General features: G+C 34.1%; 1 protein-coding gene and 1 long non-coding RNA gene across 3 annotated transcripts; one reads left to right on the top strand and one right to left on the bottom strand.

The window, feature by feature from the left end:
• Positions 1-2,146: 2,146 nt before the first annotated feature.
• LOC124308716 (ejaculatory bulb-specific protein 3) lies at positions 2,147-4,666 on the bottom strand. The gene is made up of 4 exons (XM_046771685.1): positions 4,526-4,666; positions 3,390-3,561; positions 2,562-2,656; positions 2,147-2,405 (listed from the first exon to the last, which is right to left on the bottom strand). Exons 1-4 carry the CDS (start codon positions 4,529-4,531, stop codon positions 2,304-2,306), a joined length of 375 nt encoding a protein of 124 aa, XP_046627641.1. The 5' UTR covers positions 4,532-4,666; the 3' UTR covers positions 2,147-2,303.
• LOC124308717 (uncharacterized) lies at positions 4,667-11,317 on the top strand. Of its 2 annotated transcripts, none has more exons than XR_006909067.1 (3): positions 4,667-4,681; positions 9,810-10,128; positions 11,083-11,317. It is a non-coding gene; the product is annotated as an uncharacterized LOC124308717 (long non-coding RNA). The 2 variants fall into 2 exon arrangements; XR_006909068.1 differs by having other exon boundaries at positions 4,671-4,685.

The raw sequence follows: 11,317 nt of genomic DNA on the forward strand, positions 1-11,317 counted from the left end.
TTTTGGTCTAATCGTCACGAAGTATTGCTGATATCTTTATGCTGACCAGAAATTTGGCCGTTGTAATAATTTTCTCCTCGTTCGGATGAAAAGCGATACCTGTATACGCGATGAGGATACAGCGTCACATTAATGCGAGATCACCTTTCCCTTCGATCCTCTCTCAGCTTCGGCATCAACTTTACCCCGGATGATTCTACCAGAAGTAGATGTAATGCTGATCGGGCGGCTCGAGTTAGGAAGCTCAACAGCACTCAAGCTGATAGCCTTTCGCCCTGCCACAACCTATTAGCTCTTTCTCTCCAATCCACTCTTTTCGGCGTCCGCGAGCTAATTATACTTCATGCCAACCGGCTCTGTAGCCACAAGTTCAAGGCCTGCGCCGTCATTAAGAAAGTTATAACCATACGAGAATTCACGTTCGGTTTTCGATAAAATCTTACAATTCAATCCCCAGGTTAAAATTTTTTTTTATCGTATCATGGTATTTTTTACAAGATATAAGCAAATATGTCTTCGCTCATTTTACACATATTTTTACGGAGGAATGGACGAGAATTGAAGTTATTCATTGAATTTGTAACGAAGTTACATTAAAATATCGTCGAAGTACTTTGGCAGTAGAAACAAGTCTAATAATTGTGGATAAAGATATTTCAGAATTATTTACCACTTCTGTGATACTGGAAAAAGTTATTTTAAAATATAAAAAGACGTATTCAGGTCTGAAGTTGTATCTAGCTGTGCAGGCCATGACACGTTGCGATGTGGCAACAGCGCATCACATGCATAAAACATGAAATCGCTGGATTAGAGTGACTTTTCGGTTATAAATAAAAAATAAAGTGGGTCTTACGCATGACGGATCTTGAAAATATTATGTATGGAGTGAATATACAAAGATTTCACAATAACGTGACGCGACGTTGCCAAACTCTGAAAAATCTAATACCTAGGCTAGTCAGACACCCAACGAAAGCGAAATTTGACTAGCTGCGTAACGCCGTTAAAACTTTCTTAATGCCGTTATTGAATCTCTGCAAATGCGATTTGGATTTTTAGAAACTATAATTTCATGTCAATCCAACGCTACCTGATGTTGAATTTCCGAATTCATTACTAAACTTGTTCCATTTTAGTACGAACAGGACATTTCTGGTAAATTTTCATACGACTGTTTTTACAGCGCACTGCTGTACCGATAGAGAATAACGAGGCTGAGTGATCTACCGCGCCTGCGCGAATCAATTGAATTCTATTGGCCTGCGAGAGCGAACCATGGCAATATTTCAGTCTACAAGACAGGGGAGCCATTACACTCGGAACGTGTCAAGCGGTGAGTTAAATTTATGTTTTCATGATGACTTGTTAATGTAATCACGGTCGTCAGTCAGTTAACAATAATAGTTTTCCAAGCCCTTCTGCATCAATGTTCATCAATCTGATGTACAGTCTAACCTCGATCGATAAACTCGCAATTGCTACCGAACCTGTGTTGTATATAATAGAGATAATTTCATCTAAGATTGTCATCTTACATAAATATACCTTATATTTTGTCGCGAGTCAAGCTTATCTTTCATCTTTATTTAGATAAATATGCTGGTCATCCTGGTCGTTTTTATGGTATAATAATAACATAACCTACTTATAGTGAAACCACGTCAACAACATTCGGAGTCGAAACTCTGTTGTCGTTTTGCGAAGATTAATAGTTCAATCAAGACGTCGTTCTGAAAGAAACACTTCACAATCAACGATCACTGATAAAAAGAGCTGTTAATTTGAAATGATTTTTTTGCGGTTAGTGAAAACAATATTTTGTTGTTCGACGTAAATATAACTTGATTTCACCAAATTTTTCGTTGTTAGGAAAAATCTGCACTGCCAAGTTGACCCTGTCAAATCTTTTGCTATCCCACGAATAAAATTATTCGCGTTAACAAAATTTTTTTCCGTCTCACCCAAAGAAATTTTCTATTAGATCGACAGATTTTTTTTCTCAGTAATTATATCAAGAATCTCCTGTTTTGATCGTTACCTCTTTGAATAAATAGCTGGGTAACTTCATAACTGCGGGTACTCTTGAGCATATTCAACGAACTGTAACTGTGCTAATTATTTATAAATAAATGACTACCAATTATTGCATTTGTTATAACAATATTTTATTCTCACAAAACATTTTATAAACTTTACAATTCAATTTAACATTAACTATAATCCCAACTAATCAACGCGTTGCATTCTCTCTCTATCTCTCTCTCTCTCTCTCTCTCTCTTTCTCTGTCTTCTGTATTTGTTTACAGTTTGATTCCAGCTTTGGCGGCAGTGACCTCGAATTTACGCTGGTACTGACGATTAGGGTCGTACTTCTCGGCGAGTTTAGCCCAAACTTGCGGCCGCTGTAACGTACAAACGAATATTGACAGACCCGTCTTGATGCCAGAGGCAAACGCTGGATATGCGGAATAGTAACAAACTTCCGTATCGATTAACTACACATCTAAACTACGGTTTAAATTGAGATGTTACGATATCTTGGATTCTCGTGTACATACCTCGTTGACCAGGAAGCGGATCACCTTCTCGCTACCGAGTCTTTGCTTTTCGCTGCAATTAAGACAATCGCTGGCAAGAGCGTCGGGCAGAGCCTCTGTAACGTAAGAAACGAATTTTCATTAATTATTTATTATAATTATTGCCAAACGTCACGGAATCATTTTACTGACACGATTTTTCATTCGTTTATAAAATAATGTAGTACGAGTTGTCATAATCGAATGGACAGTAACTTTTATATATATATATATATACTAGATTTTCTTTGGTTGAATTTAAAAAACTGATTTGAATTCTCCGATGATAGAATTATATATACATCAACACAATTAAAGGGTATGAGAAAAATGTGTTTCCTGTAATATTTTCAAAATTTAGTAGAGTATCTAAGTGAACAAAAATAGTTCATCTATGAGTAAATTTCGTACAGACTTAGAGCAATTCAACTGTTTAAACTATTTTAATTTTTTTACCACAAACGAAAAATACAGTTCTAGGTAGAAAATGAAAATTAATTTTCTGGTTTTTACCAGAGAGTCTATAAAAAATGAAATATTTCTCATTGCAGACATGATAATAATGATGATTAAGGCTAATAAATTTGTCCAAGTAACGTTCTGCTTAAAAAAATGACACGAATAAGATTTTACTTACTCGTTGGAACTGTGTATTGAAGTTTTGATATAAGAGATTGATAAAATACATAACGTGGAGTATTTGTACATGCGACAGGAAAATTAAGTTGTATACGTTAATAATTATGATGAATACGTGTATAATAATGATAATAATATAATGTTATTAATAATCAGCAATGCACGACTCACTCTTGAGTTCGTTGCCATCGGGGGTGCAATTGCCGACCCCAAGAAGACAATTCACGTAGTTCTTGAGAAGACGTTCACTCTGGAGGATCTGGTCCAAGTCGATATTGTCGTACTTGGTGGTGTAAGAGTTGGCGCAAACGCAGGCCACAAGGGCAAGAACGACCACAGCGACCTGAAAAAATTTTTCATGATGAATTAATTTCAGCCAAGCAAGGCCAAAGCTACGTTTCACAGCCAGTAAAATCCTACATCCGCTCGACGATTTTTAATATTCTTATTTTCTATGCTTTTAGGGAGAACGGGAAGTTTTTGTAATCACTCCGATCTTTGCCAAACTTAAAAGTGTTTTAACTTTTATCGGTAGAGTACTTTTACAATTGCTTAAATAACGGTATTCTCAAGAGTAAAATACAAATGATTTTAGCTGGAGAATGAATGATTTTGGTATTGCTGATCATGAATCCGAAGTCAGATTTTCTGAATTTAAATTCGGTGTGCATGGATATTGGAAATAGAAAAATGCTGGAAAAATGAATCTAAAAAACATTTGAACTTTGATAAAAATTGGTACTCGAAGCTTCTTTGAATCACTGATCACGAATCTAAAGTCAGATTTTCGATATTTTCTATTCTCATTCTTATTGTTACTATTATTTAAATTCGAAACAGTAGACTTTAGCTTTGATCGGTTCGGTACTTTTCCAATTATTTATGTAACGAAATTCTGAGGAGTATAATGAAAATGATTATATCTGGAGAACAAATAACGAATTCGAATGAAGACTGAAAAATAACCGTGATGATTTTTAGATCCTGATCATGAACTTCAAGTCGGATTTGCTAAATTTAAATTCGGTGGATCAGATATGCCGGAGAGAAGGAACTATATATAAAACATTTGAACTTTGATCAAAATTGGTACTCGAAGCTTCTTTAAATCGCTGATCACGTATCTGAAGTCGGATTTTCGGTAATTTTTATTCTCAATCTTATCGTTATTATTTCGATTCAAAATACTCATGTTTATTCGAAACTCGGTGTTGTTACCGATGGAATTCGTAAAAAAATAAAAAAAAAAAGAACCGGCTAGCGAAATGAGAAACTATATAGACTGAATCACTTTACGGTCACAGTACCTTCATGTTTGTTTATTGAGTGATGCTTGTAACTTCAGGATCGGAACTGATGCCGATGCCAGTTTACCGGCTGCTTATATAGCTCTTGGACTCCGCGAACTCTGTTTGAAATATCGAGACAAGACGCTTATTCGACGGTCATTTGTTTAGCCGCACGTAAGTATGAAGACAGTTTTGCATAACCGATTAGATTCACCGGTCGTATCACGTTTCGCTAATTCCATCTTTGCCGGATCGAGTGTGCCTGACGTGTTTGCTTGTGTATCTCAAAGAGTTCGCGTGTTGGGTGTATTTTTTTTCTCTCTCTCTCTCTCTTTCTCTATCGTCATTTTTTAAAACCGTTTTTCACCGAATGAAACATCGCGGACAGACGTCACCCGGGTTTATTCATGAGATGGGATTTTCATACACTGCAATATTTGTAGCCGGTCGCTGTATTTGATTCACGTTCTCTTGAGGATAGAAAAGTTTTGTCAATATTTACGCAAAAACAGTTTCAAGGATTTATCTCACTTACAGACTGCGCGCATTGATGAAGATATTCCAAATTGTATTTTCGACATTTATTCGTAATCGAAGCGATGGATTCGATGAAAACTTTTCAAAAAATCTATATTCTTCAAAAATTTTGCGTTTTTGCTATCACAGAGTGCGATAAACAAATTAATGGTTGTGATAAATATGATTTTATCGATTTTCAGAATGACAAACCGATAACATTGAATTTCTTTTCGATCAATTTCAAAATCGTTGCTTCGAACGCTCGATTAATAATTGAGTATTTGATTGAAAGTTTTTTATTTCATATTCTTGCAGATTGGAAAACAATATTTTGGAGGTATTTTTTATTTTTTCGATTGAATCAAAATTGCCGTTAATATAACAGATTGAAAACTATAAGATTGTGACGTCACCCGTGTTAAGATATATCTATATATATTAAAATCAGTGAAATTCAATCACCTATAACACGAAACATTATCATTTTTAACGAAAAAAAAAAAATACTTCCTCATTATTTTGGCTTGCACTGCGTTATGCACCCCTAAAAATGAAAAAAAAAAATTCATAAAATACTCAATTCAATAAAAAAACTTCTTTTCATATATACTCAATTTTTCAGCCTGAGTCAATTGTTCGTCATAGTTTAAATATGATTCTGAATTGTTTTAAAACAATTTTAGACATACAAGTCCGTCCAGAACAAGAATTTTGTGAAAAAAAAAAAAATGTAATAATTTGAATCCTGAACCCAGAGTGAATTCGAAAAAGGTATTAAAAAAATCCTTAAAAAAAAAAAGTAAAAGAAAATTTTGAAACTTGACGTAGGAAATATAGTTGAAAGTGCATGCTTGGATTATTCTGTTCTCGGACAAAAAGGGTCTTATTACGGGTCGTAAATTTGCGTCGAAAGCCGTGTTCGCAGAATCGATTTTCTCGAGTAAGGATAGGGCGTTCAAGTCGAGCGAAGCTTATGAATAAATCAAGAGAGCCACATTAATTATTTGTGATTAGTGCGAACGAAGAGACGTGGTCCGTTCCCGTGAGGAGGATACAGGAGGGGGAATTTGCCGAAGGAGAGACGGCCGTATAATTTCGAATTCATAATTTGTCGAAGAGATGTCAAATGATTGAAGATATGACGCAATCGGAAGACGAAACACCGATACGCCTGTTAAAAAGAAATCATCTACGTATTACCTGCTTTGTAAAAAAAAAAAACAAATTGTAGGAGTTTTGCAAACGGTTGTTGATTTATCTACCTTTCTTTGGAATAGTAAATAAACAATATCGAATAAGCCCTGCGAAAATTGATTTTACTCTTGTGAAAATGAGAGTTTATTTTTCACGAACAAGTTTTTAACGACACCTGTTTTACTGAATTTTTCCAGTTACTGTAACGAATAAAATTTTCCTCAGTGTGGAAAACTTGTAAAAGATTCTAGCAGCCTCAAAAATCTTACCGAAATAATCGTACACGCGTCGTGGCAACAGCTGCAGCAAAAAATTCATTAAGATCGTGATTCAGCATTAACGCGTATCTCAATCGGTGAACCAAAGATTGCGTCATCGAGTATTAGCAACTAGGTTTTTACCTTCTCTCTTAATTTTTTGTCGACTACGTCAACTCGAATAATTTATTATGTATCGCAGTATATTGATTATTTTTATCATTCTTAATCGTCGCGTTGTGCTGTACAAATCTAATTGAATTTTTATAAGTTATGTGAAAATTATACTTTTCAAAGTTACAGCTTCAATAACATCGGAGGTTAAAAAATATCTCCGGACAATTTACGCTCGGACGACGCTGAGATTTAACGGGATACTTTTTTTCAATCTAAGTTTGAATGAATGGACGTTTATCGACGAAACGAATAACAAAAAATTAATAACATTGGATTAAATATTGGAAAATCCCATCCGATTAAAATGGAACGTGGTCAGCGTTGCTTGCTTTTGAGAACGATGATCCTCAAATCACATTGATTTTTTATTTTATTTTTTTTTTTGCTAATCAATGCAGTGCTAATTTTGCTATATTCTTTTATTTTCGATCCTTATTTTGCCAAACCATCATTACAATAATAAATAAACAGCTAAGGAAATATCCATGACTGAAACACTGATCAACTCTGAAATGACGTATTCCATTACAATTTCTTCAAAACTCTCAGATGTACCAGCATTTTTTCCGATTTTCTATCCGAAGAAGAATTTCCGGATAAACTAACCTCAGGAACGGTAAATAAAAAATCTTGATTTTCCGCGGAACGCTTAGGCTTGAGAAATATTCAAATTTCCAGCAAATTTCTTACTCCTCCTCAAATATTGCTTCAATACGTTACAGTTCTCTGATTTTGCCAGATGCTTTCGAATATTATCAATTCGCGGTAGATATTCCGCTGAGTTTTTGCGAAAATTTAATATAAAAAAACCTTTCAAGTTTCAACGGTTTCCAATAATTATCACCAATTTGATCCTGCCACTCCTCGCTTTCAAGTGTCTACCTTGAATCGATTAGCAACAAGCTTGCTACTCATCGTTTCACTCTTTACCCATCGTTGTTAACAACAATTGCTTTGCATTAGTCACTTCCGACTGTTGATCTCGAACCGCTTGGTTGGAATTTCATAGGAACAATTTCAATTCACATGATTCTACAATGTTATTTCACACGCTGTTTGTACGAAAAAATATTCTTTATCATAGAACACAGAAATTATTATCATATTATGCATGATCGGTAAATTTAAGGGTACCAAAAGCCGAAAAGAGAAGCGCAATTGTCGGCATGCTACCAACTCTGTATCTGTAAACGGTCGGGTGACTTGAATTCCTTCTTTATCGGCACATTTCCCGCAATTTTCACATTCTCTGTAAAAAACAAAAAAAAAAAAAAAAAACAACGTACGATGCTCGAAATTTAAAATTTCTTGAATTTAATTTGTCTGAACTCGTTGCGGTTATAAAGTGTCTGAAATGTCAATGACTGAGTCTGAAAAATGTTCGAATGACGATTCAATGTGAACAACCTTATTCAACGTCACCGGCTTATTAAAATAATTTGTGGTTTTTTGGTACATTAAAATTCGTTGCATTCTTCATCAGGCTTCGAACACAAAATTATACTTCCACTAAAAATTACCGCACGGATTTTGCATTTGCATTTAAGAAACTTTATTTGCTTCAAGGTGTCGGCTAACGGAACTTTTGAAAGTCATGACTCACCTTCGATATTTGCGAAATACAAATATTTAAATTCAAAGTTGACTCGGAGCTAACAGCGTTCGTATAATTGTTTCTATTTTTTTATTCACATACTGTGTTTGTCCAATAACTAATTACTTATCCGATGAAACTTGAACGCGTTTTAGTAATAAGTATTGATTTTCCGAAGCATTTTTATTTCCACTGCGACTTGAAGAGAAAAGATTCGTTCAAGAAATCTGATTACAAAATAGTTTCGTGTCAATTGTTATAAAACTTTAACCAATTGTATAAAACGATTGTGTTTATACGATGACGAATCTTTTTTATTTCGTAATTAAGATTACAGGTTTAACCAAGGTTAATGTACGCGTGAATATAAATCGTATCGAATTAAGCATCTCGTCGGTATATAGTTACTATAAAATTGATAGTTCCACGGAATTTTTCATACTGTCAATTATATTCCGGGGAATACCCGTCATAGACAACTATCACGATTAGCCCAAACCATTAACGTTGAAAAAACGTATAATTGATTGCCGATGTAAGTGCTTTCAACTTTGCGTGTGTACACAACTCTGCAAAACTGCTTCCGTAATATTTTTACCAAGAACCGTGATGCGTGCAATTTACTGCCGAATACGTCACGCCATGTATGAGGTACCTTAAAATTATACGAATTGACTTCTCTCTTCGTTGTTGGAATAGTTACCATACGTAATCAATGTTGTTTATTCAAGAGTTGCGAACCTTATTTAAAGTCTAAGAATTTCGAGCAAATTTTTTTTTAATATTTTACTTCGTTGACAAAAAGATTTGTAATCTGCACTCCGTCAGATTTACAGCGTACAGCTAAAGTACCTTCTACCGATCAATGATCTATTCGATTTTAACTTCAAACTTGTTTATAAATTCTGTTATGAATCACGCCGAAAATTTATTTAACCTATATTCGTCATTTATTTTTCTATTACTAATATTCTGTTATACTGGATCAAGCCTAGATTTCTTTATCAATGTGATCGAAAATTTTACACGAAGAAAATCTCATCTTGAATGACGTTCTATTGGAGTAAAAACCGCTAATTCTGCAGTGATTCATTCGATTCAACAATTTGCAAAACTCATACAATATTTTGATAAATTTAAAAATTCGCAATTTTCTTCTTTTATTTTTCTTAAACTTCTTGTAATCCTTGTTTTGACGATTTTTCAAAATTCTGGGAATAGCAGTTTGAGAATTCACCATAATTTACTACAAACATGTATTTATCAGTTTCATAAACAGGCAAAATTAGTGACGTTGGTGAAGAAGAAGAAACAAAATGTCAGTAATGTTCCAGTTCGAAAAGGTGTAAAATAATAAATTAATAGACTCAATTTTTCTGATAATAGCAGTTTGAAAATTCACCATAATTTACTACAAACATATATTTATCAGGTTCAAAACCAGGCAAAATTATCAATAATTTCAGTGAAAAAAAAAAAAGAAAATGTCAATAATGTTGGAGTGCAAAAAGGTGGACAATAATAAATTAATAAACACAATTTAGCACGTAATATTTTCTAGGGCCAACAATTCTCGGGTACATTGTTGAGGATACCAACAGTGAAATAAGGAAGAACCGAATGTTAAGAGAAATTCCCCCAGATGGCGCCACGAGTATTAAACAAAACAACGACTAAGGAAAGTGGAGAAGCTATCTCGACTGCGTTACGCGTTATTATTCCTCTCCTGTCGTTACTACTGGCAGAAGTGAGCCAACAACTCTATTGCGATGAGCTGTTTAACACCGTCGCGACTCATTGAATCAACCTGCGTGATCGATGAAAGTCCGAATTCCACATCAACGAATGAAAAGTCGGCAACTTGCTTGCTGCAATTGACTGTGAGTACTTATAGCTCAACTAATCTGTCACAGTTCATTCCACGAATCGAGTCTCAACATTTTCACATCGACTGGCTCTGAAATCCTAATGGCAGATTTCTGTGTCTTCAGTTTTTTGATTGGTGATGATTATTGACTCCTTTAACCTTTGTTATATTTATTTTACACTTTTTTTTCGTCATCGAAAAATTGATGTGACTCATTGTTTACCTTCGGTAAGGAAGAAAATCAATTCCACCAGTTACCGGTAGATGACACTGTAATGCTTGATTTGCAAACTCGAGAGAAACAAAAGATTAATGAATAATTGCGATTTTTTTTTGATACAACTAAAACGGTTTTTCAAACTTACAAGTCGTGGACTGAGTATTTTTTTATTATTTGTTGGACAGATTAGTTTTTCTGTGAATGCTAGTATTTTCAAACTTCGTAAAAAAATTTCAGCGAAATTTATCTTACAATCTAATTCATGTGAATGACTGGATTTGTATTTTTGTGGAATGAAACAATTTTCACGCGAATGACTTAAGATTTTCAAAAGTCTAATTGCTGATGCGAATTACGAAGAATACATTTCTCATGCCAGCTGTAGATATAAATGCAAATTTTTATTAGGTGAGAAAAATTGGCAACTGAAACCTAAAAAAGGAAAATGAAATTATTACCGTACTACGTATATTTCAACTTTTGTACGTTTTTGGTACATGGTTTCGAATTTCAAAACGAAATTGTTAAATCAAAAAACAACGGATCGAATTTATTGGATATTTTTTTCCATGAACGAATAAAGAAGGCCGAACATAAAAAGATTCCGTTTTCCCTAAAATAAACAGCTCATAGTTCAACAGTTCGAAGAGTTATAAATATTATATATACTAAATATAATTAAGGTCCGAACAAAATTAGGTAGCCAAATTTCCTTGTGAATTCACGAATGTATGTAATTTGTTTCAGGTCGAGGAACCAAAATCTTACGAAGAAAGTGAAATGAAGACAAAAAAATTCGTTCTGGATCTCCCTCCGGAAACTTTGAACACTCTTTTAGACGGTCTTACCAGAATACGAGAACAACTATCAACCGTTGCCCGAAAATAATGTTACATATTGTATAACATGACCGTTTAGTTAAGATCTATAAATATTGGTGAATAAAAAAAAAAAATTACTGTAAATTGAGAATGTGAGAACC

This window comes from Neodiprion virginianus, chromosome 7, assembly GCF_021901495.1.
Source record: "Neodiprion virginianus isolate iyNeoVirg1 chromosome 7, iyNeoVirg1.1, whole genome shotgun sequence".
NCBI classification, from domain to species: domain Eukaryota; kingdom Metazoa; phylum Arthropoda; class Insecta; order Hymenoptera; family Diprionidae; genus Neodiprion; species Neodiprion virginianus.